Consider the following 18,116-nt stretch of genomic DNA (forward strand, 5'->3'; position numbering starts at 1 on the left):
TGGCACAATGCACATACATAAAACTGGCATGGGAACAGACACCATCCCAGCTAATTACTTACAATCAGCACATAACAAGTGACAATATTCATAATACCACAACAAACGACACCACACACACATATACTCACCACCATCATCGTTTATGTTTACAAATTACAATCACCCCATACCCGACAATTCATACCGTAATAAGGAACCACACATGCAGAATGAGCAAGCAGCGACACGAGCGCTCATGAGCTCATGTGCTGAATGCCCACTCTGATTTATTTCACATTTGCTCGAGAGCTCTGAGCAAAGATGATCAAACCAAACCAAATCAAACTGGAAGCCGCACCGGCGCAGCAAGGCAACACAGATGTAGAGAGAAGAACACCACAAACCAATCAAGCGGGAAGTGGGGCAAACAACGCACAGACACACACGGCAGGAAAGCTTCTGTTACGTAGGAGGTAGCATTGCATGCTCGATGATCGATCATTCATATCCTTGAAAGAAGCTCAAGAACGATTACCTGCAGCATACAAACCAGCAACGGTATGAATGATTAACCACACATACTGCTTCAGTACTAGGCTGAATTTTTGTGTAGAAAAAAGAGAGTGATAATTAGGTTCAGCACAAGAGCTTACTAGCACAGTGTATGTATATAAAGTTATATACTAAGGAACATACGTACAAGTGGAACTAGATGGAAAGCCCACCTGAGTACGGTACCTCTGGGCAGCTGGGCCTTCTTGCAGTACAACGAGTGGGTTGGCTCGTAGAGGGAAGGATGGTGGTTCTCCTCCAACCCATCCCACTCCAGGTTGTCCCACCATTCCTTCTCGCAGTCCACCTTGGGCGGCTTGGTGTTTTGTCCGACGGCAGGCAGGCGCCTAAGGCTCCAGCAGCCCCTGATCTTGATGGTCTCGAGTTTAGGCGCAAATATCCTGCGTCCACAGATGCGCTGCAGCACGGGGAGCTCATGCAGGTGTATTCGCCTCAGCTTGGGAAATTCGTTAATTTTATCCTGCTCTTGAAGCTCAGCGCTCAAGGGGAATACCTCCGTGAGATCACCACAATACACTATCTCAAGGGTTTCCAAACCACGCAACCCTGTCCAATAGCCCAGGCATAAGGGGAGTACATGTACGAGCATGGGACAGTGGTCCAGGTGTAAGAACTTCAGGATGAAAGAGTATGCTTCAACTGGCATGTCCCAGATGTAGCGTGCAGAGAGGAGCTGGGATGCCCAGAATGTCTCCAGCTCACGAAAGGTGTATTCACCGTACCGGGGAACAGCAAAAACTGTGTGTAACTTGGGGCACCTTTCCACCCGGCACCATCCTAGCATATCCCAACCTTCTTCAGGCACGGAGATACTGGTGACGGAGGCGTTATCATACATGTGCATAGATGTAGCCCGACAATGTATACAGGAAGGAAATAATAATGCGTTAGTACTAGCACCTGGAGCATCCTCCAAAAGTTTGTTGTCCTCCATGATCACCTTTATCATAACTGTATATTCAAGTGAACGAATGTAAATCTTGGGGCAGTCCCACACCATCAAATCTGCAACTGGGCCATTCTTCAGTACATCTTTGTACTTGGAGTCCATTATGGTACTTTTATGCGTTTGTACTTGCACTAGTTCGTAGCAGCTTGTTCCTTGGATATTTGCTGCGGCATATATATCAATATGTAATGATGACTCCGCTAAAAAACCACTGCCTAAGGGACAAAGAGACCTAAGGAGCCTAGTGTCCGTAACAGAAATCTGCCATCCACCCTTAAACATTTCTTCTTTCTGCTGGTGGAGGGATGGATCAGCTTGTGGATGTGCAAGTGGTGCCTCCCCACTATAAGCTGGTGTTGATGGTGAGGTTGTGTCAATGTGCACCACTCTCGGCCAGTTTTCTCGCCAACCAACTATCATACTCCTTGGCCACAATATTGCACGGAGCTTCTCAGAGTCTAGCAGGACGATCCGCTTGGGGACGTATCTGACTCCTCCAAGGTTGAGGATTTTCACTCTTGTGCCTGAGAGTTCCAGCTCCTCGAGACCCCTCAATAATCCTTTCAACACCACGTTTGCCAATTCTTTGCATCCCCTAAAAGAGATATTTTTCAACCCATCACATCCATCAATAATGACGCTCTTAAGGCTACCGTTGCTTGCTGGCCCAGATAAGCATGTCATGCCTTGTGTGATGTCATTTCCCGAAAAATCAAGAAGCTCCATCCTTTCCATCTCTGACAACATGTTGTTGTTGAAGAAGCAGGTGGACTTTGTTACCCGGAGCTTGCGAATGTTACAGAGCCGTCCTCGCAAATGGCTCATATCCCAGTTTTCAGCACCCATCACGTTTAGCTCCCTGAGCTGGGTCATGAGATCCATCATGCTTGCTGACAAGATCTGATCACAATCTGTGTACCGCAGGTCAAGCACCCACAAGTTTTGAAAGCATGAGCACGATCTAGCGGTGTTGTTGTTGTCCAACTCATCCTTCAATTTGTCTTCATCTGTGTGGTGATGATTTATGGTAATTCTTGTTAGATCATCTTGGCAGTGCTCAAGCCACAGGAACCTCAAGCTATGGCAACAGAGGAATGGAGGCGATGAGAAATTGAAGGTGCACCATGAGAGCTTGAGCACGCGGAGCCCGTGCGAGTGTTGAAACATGTTTTCGAGAATAACACTGAAGCGGCTCTGTACAAATCCACAAGTTGCTGTTGAAATACAGTATGGCATGCGCTCAGCTGACTTTGTCAGGTGAGAGGATAGCATTACTGTTGATTCATCATTACTAAGTCGATTGTCATTGTTCAACAACCGTACCTCATGCTGTACAACATCACCAACTTCCCATGCCTTGTCAATGTCTGTCACTGGGATGATCCCATCGCATACCCAATAATTACTGGTGTGTATAGCCCAGTCGTAGTCGACGATGTGAGAGCCGATGCAGCACTGTTTCAGCATATACAAGACACACTCAGCAGCAATCGCTGAATCTATGAAGATACAGCTATGCTTATAGCAGGAAAGTTGTGCAGCCTCATGGTGAACTAGATAAGACCAAAGCTCTTGCGGATCTCGCCCATATCTTGAAGCTGAAAGAAGAACATGTGTTGTTGTGCTCTTCACGTTGTCTGTCATCTTGGGGTCAAGCCGAAACCTCCCTCGGAAAGTCCACAGCATCTTGCTATTGGCATATCCATATAGAGAAAGGCCAAAATTGAATATATCAATCTCCTCATTGCCTCCATTATGCAGAATCACCAAGAATCTCCGATTCTGTGTGGTTTGATAGATCTCTCTGACAACTTGTGCTATCTCAGTTCGGGAGCCCTCATCTAACCCATTTATATCATCCAGCTCATCTTGCTTGTCAAACATCTCCATCACCCAATTGGGAAGGTTCAGCTGCTCTGCTATTTTCCTCTGCATCGCTCTTCTGCCTTCCCACTTTGAGCAGTCAATGTGGATGATTTTCTCAAACACCAGCCCTGCAGGCCTTGTCCACGGCTCATTTGATACTCCGAGGCGTTTGGCTACGGCTTGCAGGACAGCAGATGCCCCAAGACCATCCCAGCCATCAAAGTAGATGGCATTCTCTCTGCTGCTTGTAGTGTCTTTCCCAAGTTCAACGAGAATCCTGTCGACGGCCACATCAATGGTGTCCGCCTTGATAACCTGCATGTGTGTACATGGAGGTGAGGTGAGAATCAGTCCAAACTTCAAACTTGGAACTCAGTACTAAAAAAAACACGCTATAAGCTGACCCATGTATTGGGCTATTGGCAATATTCTGATACATGACTAACTGTTTTTTAAACTCCATTAACTGAACATGCATAGTCTGCAAAATAAACACATGCATGATCCAAATTAACTAACGACCGTGCTGGCAGGCATAGACAAAACTTTACCCCAAAATCTACCGTAATTATCCATTGCAAACTGCGCTTGAATGGATAGACAATATATATAACACACAGAATGGAATGAAAGGCGATTTGTAAGTGCAAAAGTACCTCTGTACGCATGATGAATTGATCAGGTCTGTCGGTCTCTAGCCTCTAGATGAAGTCATTTTCGGGCTCAAGATCGACCACTCAGCTCTTCAGCAATCTCCATACTCATTTGGACCAGTAGTCGATCAGCTCCTGACTTCCTATCTACATTGAGATACAAGTAGAAACGATAAACCGAGCTAGCTTACACAAATCTAAAGAATTCAACAAGTTCGTCTTAAAAAACAGCAAGCAGATTTAGTACAGGTGTAAGATGAGCTAGTTACATATATACCTTGGTTAAGTGAAGAATTGGCACTACGTAGAGAATCTGTAGGTCGATAGAAGCCAAGTAGATCGTTCAGGTGCCACTACAAGCTGGCTAGATTGGAGAGCAAAAACAAGAGAAAAAAACAGCTGTGCAACGTGGTGCGGGGGAGTAACCTTGTGAGGTGCTTCTTTCTTGTGCTTACACACAAATGCCTTAGACAGACTAGAAGCAAGCGGGCTCTATTCCTTGCCTTTTCCTTTTCCTTTTCCATATTCTCAATCCATGCTAGGACTACCTTTTGCTTTAGCTAAAGATAGAAATCAGTTCTTTGCTTGCAGCTGGCTAGCTGCAGGATTTAAAGATATAAAGATAAAAGGTTGCAACGATGTCTGTTCATTGTGGGGTCTTCATGCTGATTGAAAAACTTAAGGTAGGATGCTAATGGGGCAAATTGAACCCCTACTACTACGTTGCGGAATGTGGTTGCCATATCTGTTTGCAGCTCTGGAGAAATGTGCAACACAGATTCATATAAGAGCTGTGTTAAGTGTACTACAAGGCGTCTATAATCTAGTGTGAGGTTGACATGGTATGCTTAGTTCTCCTACACAGATTCAAAGGAAGGGGGCAAATCGATTTCAGGTTTCTAGCAGTAGCGTCTATCACCGCACCAAGAAACTAACTGACGACGGATAACTGAAATGCAGAGCCGATGGAGACACAGAAGCTGCAGCAGTGAGCAGGCAGAAGCAGGTACCCCGATTCGCAGCACAGGGTAGGAGGGATCCGATCGGCCGGCGGTGCTGCCGCTGCCGAGGGTTGGTTGTAGGGAAGCAGGACTCAGCGCCATCGGAGGAGACGCGGAGGGACAGCGGAGCGCGTCGCTGCCGACGAGACGCCGAGGGCCGACCCCACGCCGGCAGCTCTGGACGGCGAGGCCGCTGGCGATATCTGTCTTCAGGGGGAGAGGAACACGGCTCAACCACCACCCTTCCGCGCACATACCGTCGACGCCTGGCCCAGTAACAAGACGCAGAAACTGTTCTCCTAGAAACCCCCCATCGGGCCCATTTGCAATCGCTACTCCTTCCGTTCGGAATTACTTGTCGTAGAAATGGATATATCTATCCCCTTTTCTTCCGATATTTACGGGGAGGTTTCAACGGACTTCACGGGCTGAAGAACGTGGCCTAATCTAATTGGCCCCTCATGATTTTAAGTGGTGAGGCCCGTCCTTACTTAACTAAATCACAGCCATTAATCTTTGATTAGCCCGTAAAGCCCCCGTAAAGTCCCCGTGTGTATAGCATTACTCCTTTTCTTCTTTGGGCATCAGCCGACGAATAGTACAAAAACCTCAAGCGCCTCCAGGGCTGTCTGATTAACAATAAAAAAATAGCCATCAGATCTTCCTCACGTGCATGTCACGAATTGCAACAAGCTGGTTGTTGCGTTGTTCGCTCTGCAACCGAGGCTTCGTTGCAAAACCACCCGAAGCATTGTTTTCTTTGTTTTTTGAGCTTAAAGTGTTATTTCCTTAAGTGTCATCTCTGCAGCAAGGTCATGTTATAGAAATTTATTTGCAATAGAGGTTGTGTTGCAAAATTATTAGTTTTCATCTTTCACCTTTTTACAGCGTAGATAATGTTGCGGGAGGACTTCTGCAACATGGATGGTGTCATAGAATTATTGTTTTCGTCTCAAGATCTCTGCAACAGGAGCCTTTGTGCTCGGCCTTCTGCGACAAGATCCTTGTTACAAGACCTTTTTGAATCAATTTTTTTCTCCGGTCTCTGCAACAAGGAGTGCCTTTTAACAAAGAGGCTTGTTGTGTCTAAACACGAGGCCACCGGCAACAAGGACCTCCGGCCGGGCTCGCTCCATGTCGGAGGTGGGGGGATGCGAGCCCGTGTGAACCAAGGATGGCTGCGTCATGGTCCCGGCCACGTCTAGGCTCGCCGGGCATGGCTCTTCCCTGCCAGCACGTTGACGGCTTCGACGGCGACCGCTTGGGCAGGTTGTGGGGGTGGAAGCCCCAACTGCATCTGTAACGACGATCATGCTGCGCCGTGCTTTGGGAGAAGGTGGGCGACGGGCGTACGGGAGAGGGAAAATGTCGAAAATGAGACAAGGCTCGTGAGATGTGTGGATGAGAGGCGGATGTGGCCGCCAGCGGTGTGCTCACTCCGCACTGCACGATCAAGAGGATCTGACGACGCAGGAGGCGATCGGCGCAAGAACATAATCATTTCCCTAAGAAAAAAAACTAAGCATAATTCTCTGAGAACCTTCACAACTCCGAGAACGTTTAATAGGCTCCCAGCCAAATTTTCATCATCTTTCAGATCAGAACAAACAGAACACATGGATATAAGTGGCGCTAGTGATAATGTTAACCTATAACCAAACCAGTGTGCACACCACACACACAAAACCATCACTATCATCATCACCATTCATGTTGCAAATTAGAAATTACAATCAGTTGATTATTCAAACCACAACAAACAACTCCACATACACAATAATCACCATCATCATTCAAGCTTACATATTACAGCACCCACACAAAGAAGGAGCTCATGCTGCATCAGCCGAATGCCCACTCTGATTTATTCTCATTTGCTCGGAAGCAACCAGATGAACAGTGCTTCGATGGATCGAGCAAGGATGGCCAAATCAAACCAAACCAAATCAAATCAAATGAAACTGCATAGGGGCGTCACCGCACCAAGGCAATGCCAATGTAGAGAACACCACAAACCAATCAAGCAGGAAGCAGGGCAAGCAACATACACATGGCAGGAAAGCTTCAGTTATGTAAGTCTGCATGACGACGTACATGCATTCAGGTTGGACGAGCCCGAAGATCAATTCACATGAGGGGTGAATTACCTGCAGCATAGTAAACCAACATTTGTAGGGATGATTAGACAGATGTACTTTCGTCGGATACAGTAGTAAGTTGGTTTTTGTTCCAGAAAAGAGAAGCTAGTGATTTGCCAGCACAAAATTAAGTTTATTTGCAGAGTAAGGAGAGATGGAGTTATATGCTTAGCTCACCTTAGTATGGTGCCTCTGGGCAGCTCGACCTTGTAGTACAGCGAGTGGCTTGGCTCGTAGAGGGACGGGTGATGGTACTTATTCAACCCGTCCCACTCAAGGTTATCCCACCAGTCCTTCTCGCAGTCCACCTTGGGTGGCTTGGTGTCGCGGCCGACGGACGGCAGACGCCTAAGGCTCCAACAGCCTCGGATCTTGACGGTCTCGAGTATAGGCTCCCACATCCTGCACCCACAGATGTGCTGCAGCTTGGGGACCTCATGCAGGTGGATGCTCCTCAGATAGGGAAATTCTATAACTGTATCCTGTTTTTGGGGCCCAGGGGCCAAAGGGAAGACCTCCCTTAGATCATCACAGTACACTATCTCGAGGGTCTGCAAATAACTACAGAAGAACCTCCCTGAATTTCTGCTGGCCAAGGTGAACACGTGTAAGAGCCTGGGACAGCAGTCCAGGTGCAAGAACTCCAGGCTACAAAAGGTCAGAATTGGCGTAGTAAATGTCTCTGCCGTCAGAAGCTGGGACAACCATAATGTCTCCAGACGCCTAAAGCTGGACGCACCATTGCCCTGCCCAATATTGAAGACCGTGTGTAGCTTGGGGCACCTCTCGACTCGGCACCATCTTAGACTCTGCCATCCTGATCCGTCGAGAGGTGGAGGGATATTGGTGATGGACAAGTTATCATAGACATGCACAGATGTACTCTGCTTGCATATAAAACCAGGCAATAATAAAGCACTAGTGCTAGCACTTGGGGCATCCTCCAAAAGTTTGTTGCCCTGTCCATGAATGATCTTTATCATACATGTCTTTGGTTCATCCCAAAGAAATATCTTAGGGCAGTCCCACATCACCATCACTCCAACTGGGCCACCATCCTTCAAGACATATCCATACATGGAGTCCACCATAGTCCTTGTGTGCGGTTGGACTTGCAGTAGTTTGTGGCTGCTTGTTCCTTGGATGTTGCAACCACCAACAGTAGCTGCAGGACAGATATCAATATGTACGGATGTGGCCCTTAAAAATTCTCTTACAGGAGAAAGCGACCTCAGGAGCCTTGTATCCATAAGAGAAATCCGCCATCCACCGTTAAACTTTTCTTCTTTCTGCTGTTGGAGGGCTTGATCGCTAAGGGGATGTGCATGTGATGCTTCACCTCCGTCAGCTGATGCTGATATTGAGGTGGTGTCAAGATGCAGCAAACCAGACCACCCTTTCCCTTGAAATGTCTTAGGCCACAATATTGCACGGAGCTTCTCGCAGCCTAGCAGGATGATCTGCTTGGGGAGTGAGGTGGCTACCACTTCCCTGAAGTTGAGTGTTTTCACTCCTGTGCCCGAGAGGTCCAGCTCTTCAGGACTCCCCAACGATCCTTTCAAGAATATGTTCTTCAATTCTTTGCAGTCCCTAAAAGAGATGATTTTTAACCCACCACAGGCACCAATAATGACAGAATCAAGGTTAATGTTGCTAGCTGAGCCAGATAAGCTTCTCATGTAACCACTGACCATATTCCCTGAAAAATCAAGAAGCTCCATGCTTTCCATATCTGAGAACACATTGGTGTCGGACCAGCAGGTGGACTTTGTTAGCCGGAGCTTGCGAATGTTACGCAACCGTCCTTGTAAATGGCTAAAGTCACAGTTTTTGGCTCCCATCACGTTTAGCTCCCTGAGCTGGGTCATGAGATCCATCATCCGTGCAGACAAGATCCAATCACAATCTGTGTAGCGCAGGTCAAGCACCCATAAGCTTTGGAAGCATGACCACAACCTTGGGGTGTCCTCCTCTTCCAATTGCGCCTCATCTCTCTTTCCTAGGTTTTGACAGTGGTCAAGCCATAAAAATCTAAGGCTGTGGCAGCAGAGAAATGGAGGTGATGAAAAGCTGAAGCTACATCTTGAGAGTTTCATCACGCCAAGCTTGTTAAAATGCTGGAACATTCTGCTAGGAACGACTCTATTAGGGACCAGCACAAATCCATGAGCTGGTGATGCCCAGTGTGGTACGCACTCAGCATACCATAGAAAGCGAGAGGGAAATTCATTGTCGCGGTAGTCCATATTCCATCGGATATCACCTTGCAGTCTCTCACCAACTTGCCATGCTTCAGCAATGTCTGTGGCTTTCTGTATGATTCCATCACATATCCAATAGTTGCATGCATGGGTAGCCAAATCATACTCGCTGTCGACATAATGGCGGCTGGTGCAATGTATTGTCAACATATACAAGAAGCACTGAACAAGTATTTCAGGATCAACACCACTCTTATATGCAACTAGTGTAGCCTCTTTGCGCAGTAGATAGTACCAGAGATCTTGTGGGTTTTTCTCATAGCATGAAGCTGAGAGAAGAACATTTGTTATATCCTTCTTCATGGCCTTGTCTTTCATATTGGGGTCCATCCGAAACCTCCCTTGGAAGGTCCATATCACCTTGTTGGTCAAATATTCATATACAGGAAGACCAAGGCTAGATATGTCAATCTCCTCGTTGCTTCCATTGTGAAGAACCAGCAAAAACCTGCTGCCCTGTATGCTCCTCTGGATCTCTATTGCGACCTCTGCTATCCCAGCCCGAGATTGCTGATCAGTAATACCATTGAAATCATCCTCCTCGTCTTGCTTGTCAAACATCTGCATCACCTGATTGGGAAGCTTCAGCTGCTCTGCGATTTCCCTCTGAACTGCTCTTGTGCTCTCCCACTTAGAGCAGTCGATGTGGATGACTTGCTCAAACTGCAGTCCCCATTGCCATTTCTTTTCATTTGATGCGAGCTGTTGGCCTACGGCTTGCACGACCGCAGATGCCCCCAGCCCGTCCCAGCCATCAAAGTATATGACATTTTCTTTTCCTCTAGTATACTTGAGTTCATCGAGAATTCCTTCAACAGCCTCATCAATGGTGTTTGCCTTGATAACCTGCATGCATATGTGAAGCGGTGAGGACGGTGGCCACCAGTGCAAAGTAGCTACATACATAGTAGCAGTACTAGTATATATATGAAACAATATGTGATGGGCAAGGTTACGCAAGCGTGATGCAATTAATGAACAGAACTCCTGAGATATAGAACACTTTACAACAAAAGATTTACCACAATCGATGCACCCACGAGGGTACAATAACCCAAATATTTTGTAAACTAGCTCGAACAGGATAAGAAAGATAACATGCACAAGTGAACGAAAAGTGATGGTACATGTAAACATACTTCTGTACGCATGATGAATTGGCAAGATACTGCAATCTCTACCCTCTAGATTAATTTCATTTCCAGGTCATCATTGATCAGTCAGCTCACTAGAAGTCTCCAGCTGAATTCCTCGAGCTCGATTGATTCCTGTATACAAATGCAATGACATGCAAGCAAGATTAATAAAATAAAGCTCAATGACCTAAAGGAGAGCATGCAAAAAATATAATTCTCGTGCTTCCACAAAATTTCAAAAAAATCACACGTGTATGTCATAGAGTACTGTGTGCAGCTGTTAAATTTCATACAAATTTTTTTATTTTTATGTGCAAAAAATAACAAAATTAGAGCACATAAATGTGCTTTTTAGCCTCTCATGATTGCTATTTTTAGTTTGGACTGCATGTGAGATTTCACTAAAACTTTGCAAATACATAGGTTACTGTAATATCTACATGTGATTGTTAATGGAATTTTCTGAATCTTCGAAACTCACTTCTATTCTTTCAAAGTAAAGAGAGCACATTTGCTCAAGGGTAGAAAATATATGTCCTGATAAAACTAGCATACATAGATACGAAGAAGCAGACAGGCTGATTGAATACAGGTGTAAGCTGAGCTTTACATACCTTGGTTATATTGAATAACTGGTACTATGCAGACTTGCAGAGAGTATGTAGCTAGGTAGAGACAGGGGCAACTAGAAGCTGGCTAGACTGGAGAGCGAAATCTGGACACACAACATGCTTCAACGGGGTCCTTGTGGTTACACACAAATGCCTTGGCTAGACAGAATAAAAGCAAGCAGTACTATTCCTTACCTTTTGCTTTGCCTTTTGTCTTTCCTTGAGGACTATCTTTTGCTTTCACTAAAGACAGAAATCAATTCTATGCTTGTAGCTAGCTTAGCTGCAAGATTTAAAGATAAAGATTTCAAGGCCTGACCGGCCATTGTTTGATCTCGCTGCTAACTAATCAAACAACTTTTGTGTAACTTGCATTGAAAAGAATGTGGTGCAAGTTAGATTCAAGGGTGCGGCTAATATCACTAATCCTATTTTACTATTTAGCTTCATCTGCTACACAGATTCCTATACAAGTACTACTCACAAGGATTGCAGTTTTCTATTCGAATGTAATGTGAGAGGCTGAAATGCTTACTTAACTTTGCTACATAATAAATCAGAAAATGCTTCCTACACTGCTACAAACTTGTAAGAAAGTTACCTGCATATAATATTGACACTATCAAGAACTGTCAAGGCACACTCCGAAATGTACTAAATATCGACACACAATTTTTGCGCCCTTCACTGCATCTGTCAGATATGGTCAGAAATATCACATTGTCAAGCTAAAACATAAGTAGCCTGTTGTACAGAAATATTGTAAAGCAAAAAAGCTACATGCTGCGAAGAAATATTTGGGCTGCTTCATGCTTATCAGTGTGCACAAATACCTTAGAACGCAGAATAAAACAAGAGGCAGTATCCTTACCTTTTGCTTTCGTTTTTCTCTCACATTGGGATGATTACCTTACGCTTTGCTAAAGACGGAAATCAATCCTTTGCTTGTGTCCAGCTACCAGCAGGGTTGAAAGATAAAGATAAATTATTGCAAGACTGTCCCTTTACTATTGGATCCTCCTGCTAATTGAGCAACTTTTGTGTCTTTCAGGCCACCTGCCTGTCAAGTAGAGCATCCAGCTTTGGGTGTTAGATTGCATTGCAATTCAGTGAAGTAGGATTCTGTTGGGGGCAAAATGTACTCCTGCCAGTTACGTTGCGGAATGTGGCTCATATCTCTAGTGTACTATGTATAGCTTGGAGAGATGTGCTGCGCAGATTCCTATATGTGCCCTATAATCACAAAATTTTCTGCTCTCTTTCCCTTTGGAGGTGATGTGAGGCTGACTTGCTTAACTTTACGATAAAATCATAAAATGCTTCACACACCGCTAGAAACATCATATGGAAAGTACATGCAACTAAAAATGGTGACCCCTCGCACTCAAGCACTCGAACCTGCTATGGAATCTTCATGTGCACCATTTATCCTTGCTCAAAATCATCCAACCAAATTTACTACATATAGTAATACCCACTTTATCCTGCAAGAGAGAAATTAGTATAGTACATCAGTAAAGTGGAGCAAAAGTACAAAAACAGCAGGACCTGAATTTCTTTTAAGGTTGCATTATATAGTTAAGCAGCTTATGGTGTAAATAATTGCTTTCTTAGAGGCTGGGGCGGGCCAAAGTAAGAAAACCGACCTGATGCGGAAAGTGTGTAAGACTAAACTATGCACAATGGAAACACACCTTTGCTAACTTTTTTTTATCTAGAATGGAATAGTTAAGATAAGCAAAAAAATTAGATTATGATCTTGACAAATATAAGCACATGTGCATTATCTTGACAAATATCTAGAATTGTCAAGCCACTCTGAACTGCACTGAATATCGAAACACAATCTTTGCACTTTTCATTACATTCAGTCATATACGGTCACAAATATTACATGGCCAAGCAAGAACATTTAAGTTTGTCAAACATGGTTAAGCAAGTGCTACAAAATCTAGCAATTTACTATATGTACTCAGAAATATTACATGGTTAGGAGTATGAGCTGTATCAGGCCTCCACTAAAACCATGAAACAAAATTCCACAATCAGGTCTAGCAAGGAACATTTTGGTCACCTACATAAAGCTGTACTGTTGTGTGCTTACTCTCACTGTAAGTTCTTAATTTGAATAGGGCAAAAACGAATCAGTACTGCGGCCAAAATGTTACCAATACAACCTCACTCCGGCGGCATGCAGAATCGAAATTCCTACTTACCGGAGTGCCAGTGTGGAGGCAAGTGGTCCGGTGGCGCAGCCCAAGCATAGCTCTGAAAGCCATAACCAGTTATCGGAAACAACACTCATCGAGCCCAAGTAGAATTACACGTGCAATGAAAGAATGTTAAAAATAACCTCCTCGGAAGCAACAGCATCCGAACCTATCCACAATTCTCTATGCACTGCTCCATTCACAAGTTGAAGAAATAACAAACCTTCAGGAGCACTTGTCTTGAGTAAATAATTTACTTAACACCAATACTTGATATGAATACTGCCACCGAAATCATCATCTTCCGGATCAGAACAGAAATAAAACATGGATAAAAGTACCTCTGGGTCTCAGAAAGCCTGTATCATGACTTCGGAAGATGATGATCTCGGTGGCAGATAAGTGAACCTAGCAATGGATTTATGATCAAACTGAAACTGTTGCACACTATATTTTGTTTACAAAAAATTACAGCCAGTCCATAACTGATTGTTGACTACCAGAATAAATTATACTGTATTCTAGATGCACATTATATTATATATGTAGGAACTGAATAAATATGTTGCTGTGATCTCATTGTCGAGAGTTTCACTTAGCTTCACTGCACAATGCAGCTAAGCTAGCTAGCTGTGTCTGTGTTCTACAAACAAGCTCTGCATGCCCATGCTTCACTTGCCACCTTGTGGTCTAGTGGCGTGCAAGATTTACAATTTGGTACACTACCACCAAACTAGATACTAAGCAATTTCTGCTAGTACAGCCAAACTGCTTGTACCCAACAAAGACCATCTACGTCAACGGGATGTGCCTCTTCAACAACAACACCAGCGCCCGGGTCACCACCACCAGCCTCATCATCCATGAGATGGACTCCTACAACCAAGCCAACTTGGCTTCACTGTAAAGAAAAATGGAAACATCACTTTCTTTATTTTATAGCATATAGTATATGTGCAGTATCCCTTCTGAATTTTTGCTTCACTTTTCCTATCTTTTATTTTTCTTTTCCATCTTAGTCATCTCTATTCATTCACCCGCAAAAAAAATAGTTATCTCTATTCATTGTCAAGGCCTTTCAGTAAGTTGTAATAGCTAGTGGAAGATGTCAGGTTACAAAGCTAGAGTTGTACATCACACCAGTCCAATTTCGACAGAGAATTTTTACTTCCAAATTTTCAGTTGGTCAATACTGTCTCAGGCTAACAACAATTGCAGGAGGACAGTACCGATGTGACCATAAAATGCACAAGAAATACATATGATTCTTCACACACTGTATAACACTTTGCGCTGTTATATATATCAGGTATCTAAAATACACTGACCTGGCCATGCTGGGGTTCTTGGGCATGCAGCCAGTGACTTCTGCAATTCCTGATATTCAAATTGCAGTATAACTGTTCTTCAGGGGCATTTCTCCAGTAAGTTCTTCCCAGTACTTGCTGCAGCTTGTTCTCCAGTAGCTAATGGTGACAAAACTGCAATGACCTTGTCCAAGCAGAACTGCTAGAAATATACCCTTTACATGACTCACATTGCCATCAAGTACCCATATGGCAACCAGGCACTAAACTTCAACAAGGGATTGGTTCAGGCATCACATTGGCATTGTTTTAGGCTGCCTGTGGAAACACTTCGGTTGCGTAACAAAAGTCTTGGAGATTTGGAAGCCAAGCTAATAACAGAGACTCGGTGGACGGTGATAAATCGCTTTGTTCCCTTTGCTGCTTGGTGCAAAGCCATAAGTGGGATCTTCTTTCAACAAACTTGAGGCCCATCTCCAAGCCATAACCGAAAAAATACCCTGCACATTTTGCAACTAGTAACCACTTGAAGTGTGCAACATCAAACATTATGTAAAATGTAAAGAAAAAACACTGGAGATGGAGCTTTATCTGGCAAGAGGTTAAGCTCAGACTAGCATCATTCTAGTTATGCTAAAATGAAATGAAAAGATTAACACTCAGACTATTAAGGCAGAAGAGTGGTGGTTTCTTCTGTCAATGTGCCGAATTTGATAATTAGCGCACAGAATGACAAAACCTGGCATACCCTTCCACTTTGGTACACAAGAGTCAATAAGGATATAGAAGTCATGCACAATCCTTATACCAAACTGCATACTGCTGTTAGCAAATGCAGATTCTCCCTTTGTCTGTCAGATCCATACCAACCAACAATTAGGAACAAAAAGTTAATCAAAACAATCTTCCAGAACTACAGTTTCATGATGACATAAACACACCTCTTATGAGTCCTGCACCTGCAGGGAACGTGATTTGTTCGTACTGTGTCACACAAACCCAGTTGATGGCCAGGGACTATTATCCATGATTAGCTTCGTTCAGCTTTCCTCCTTTTCTTCCAGTAGCACTTCTGACTTTAGTTAAACTTGAAGCATGTGCAACGTTGGCCAAACAGACAGTGGAATTACCAGAAGTCCCCACATGAGCAAATGCCATTGCTAAACTTGTGAAATCTGACAGCATCCCTCACAAGAATATCACGACCGGTTATCTTCGAGATGAACTTGGTAGCATTGTGGCAATCCACACAAACACGCAGATTCTTGACAACCCGGATCGGCATTTCCTCTGGAACAAAAATTAAGCCAAAGGCAATTGCAAGCTTCTCGCTATGATTGCTGAGCATGTGAACCTTCTCAGCATCTGCCACATCATGCAGCACAGAACTGACATCAGGCTTGTATCCTTCTTCCAGCATCTTAGAGTTGAGCCACTGGAGCTTTTCATAAATTGTTCCGGAGAAGGGGTGAGACTGATCGTCGGCTGAAAATATGTGAACTTTATTTTTATACTTGATCCAGCTGCAGCCTGGTTCCTTCTTCACTTGCCTATCCCTCATTCCGCACCTAAGCTGGGCAACCTCGCTCCATTCACCTTTAGAAGCATGCATGCTGCACAGCAAGACATAGCTCGCTGGGTTTTGAGGGTCAGTTTTCAAGAGATTCTCAGCAGCCCATTTCCCAATATCCATGTCGCCACGCAACCGGCATGCACTAAGCAATGTGGCCCATCCAATTGCATCAGGACACCGTGGCATCTGCCTTATGAACTCCTCAGCTTCTTTTAACCTCCCTGATCTGCTATAAAGGTCAATCATACAAGTATAGTGATCGTCCAAGGGCACAATACCATGGTCCTTCTGCATGGAATGAAAGTAGCTGCGGCCTTTCTCCACAAGCCCTGAACGGCTACAAGCAGAAAGGACACCAATAAATGTTACCCCGTCAGGCTTCACACCCTTCAATAACATCTTCTCAAACAAATCCATAGTTTCTTTTGCTTTCCCAAACTGCGCATAACCTGAGACAAGGGCAGTCCAGGAGACTTGATCATGAAACGGCATCTCATCAAACAGGCGGTGTGCGTCCTCGATACTGCCACACTTTCCGTACAAGGTAACGAGTGCATTAGACACTGTAATGTACGGCCTCAACCCTGAGACAAGCGCCATACAGTGGAACTGTGCTCCCTCTTCCAGGCTTGCTAGATTAGCACAAGAACTTATAACACTGCCAAGAGTGAAATCATCAGGCTTAATCCCATCCCTCTGCATCTCCGAGAACACCCTCACAGCCTCCTCGCCGCACCCATTCTGTCCATAGCCAACGATCATTGCAGTCCATGAGATGATGTTTTTGCATGTCATCCTTCTGAAAACGGCTTCTGCCGATCTGATGCTCCTGCACTTTGAGTACATGTCAACAAGCGCACTTCCAACAAAAATATTGTCATCATACAGAGTTCTGATTGTGTAGGCATGGATTTGCTTCCCCTCTTCTGAGGCAGCAAGGGCGCCACAGGCTGTAAGGATGCTTCCGAAAGTGTACTGATCAATGCCGACACCCTCAGCACTCATCCGCCTGAAAACATCCAGCGCCTCCGACTGCAACCCATTCTGCGTCAGCCCTGTAACCATCGTAGTCCAGGTGATGGAGTCCCTGTCGACCATCGCCTCAAACACCCCCCTGGCCTCCTCAACCATCTTGCACCGGAGGAGACCCGTGATCATCGTATTATACATCACCACATTCTTGCCCTCCATCTCATCAAAGACCCGCTTGGCGTCCCCAATGAGCCCCATCTTGGCGTACATATCAACCAACGGGCTCCCGGTGAAGGCGTAGGCCCCGAACCCGAGCCGCAGGATCTGGCAGTGCACCTGCCGGCCGAGCGCGCGGTCGCCGAGCGCCGACGCGGCCATGACCATGCCGGACATGGTGATGCGGCTGGGCCTGACCCTGGCGCCGTCCACCACCGCCTCCTCCCGGAGCAGCGCTTGGTACGCCCGGGCCGCCCGCGCGGGGGCGCCGGCGCCCGAGAAGCCCGCGATGAGCGCGTTGTAGGACACCGCGTCGCGCTCGGGCATGGACGCGAAGAGCCGCTCCATGTCCGGGAGGAGGCGCGCGCGGGCCAGCGCCGAGAGCAGCGCGTTGCGGGTGAAGAGGTTGGGGTCGGGCATTGCGTCGAACAGGCGGCGCGCGAGGGGGAGGCGGCCGGACCTGGCGTAGGCGGCGAGGAGGTGGTTGAGGAGGTAGGTGGGCGGCGGGTGCGGGAGCGTCCGGAGGACGAGGCCGTGGACGGCGCCGGAGACGCGGGCCCCATCGCGGCCGCTGGCGGCGGCGGCGGCGGCGGAGGAGGAGGAGAGGAGAGCGGCGTAGTGGTTGCAGAGCGGGCGGCTCATAGCGGGAGCCGGCGCGGGCGAGGGAA

General features: G+C 45.8%; 2 protein-coding genes across 8 annotated transcripts; both read right to left on the bottom strand.

The window, feature by feature from the left end:
- On the bottom strand, positions 1–5,277 carry LOC123143053 (uncharacterized). Its single transcript, XM_044561822.1, has 4 exons — positions 4,301–5,277; positions 4,027–4,170; positions 708–3,685; positions 1–517 (listed from the first exon to the last, which is right to left on the bottom strand). Exons 2-4 carry the CDS (start codon positions 4,036–4,038, stop codon positions 514–516), a joined length of 2,994 nt encoding a protein of 997 aa, XP_044417757.1. The 5' UTR covers positions 4,039–4,170; positions 4,301–5,277; the 3' UTR covers positions 1–513.
- A 1,370-nt stretch (positions 5,278–6,647) lies between these two features.
- On the bottom strand, positions 6,648–18,116 carry LOC123143054 (putative pentatricopeptide repeat-containing protein At1g68930). 7 transcript variants are annotated; one of them, XM_044561829.1, is made up of 7 exons: positions 15,629–16,647; positions 15,436–15,538; positions 14,709–15,187; positions 13,387–13,438; positions 10,563–12,654; positions 7,340–10,269; positions 6,648–7,171 (listed from the first exon to the last, which is right to left on the bottom strand). In XM_044561829.1, the coding sequence occupies exons 5-7, from the start codon at positions 10,572–10,574 to the stop codon at positions 7,168–7,170; spliced, it is 2,946 nt and encodes a 981-aa protein (XP_044417764.1). In that variant the 5' UTR covers positions 10,575–12,654; positions 13,387–13,438; positions 14,709–15,187; positions 15,436–15,538; positions 15,629–16,647; the 3' UTR covers positions 6,648–7,167. The 7 variants fall into 7 exon arrangements, with proteins under 7 accessions (XP_044417764.1, XP_044417758.1, XP_044417762.1 ...); XM_044561823.1 differs by having other exon boundaries at positions 13,387–14,281; XM_044561827.1 differs by having other exon boundaries at positions 10,563–11,863; positions 12,042–14,281.

This window comes from Triticum aestivum, chromosome 6D, assembly GCF_018294505.1.
Source record: "Triticum aestivum cultivar Chinese Spring chromosome 6D, IWGSC CS RefSeq v2.1, whole genome shotgun sequence".
Classification (NCBI taxonomy): domain Eukaryota; kingdom Viridiplantae; phylum Streptophyta; class Magnoliopsida; order Poales; family Poaceae; genus Triticum; species Triticum aestivum.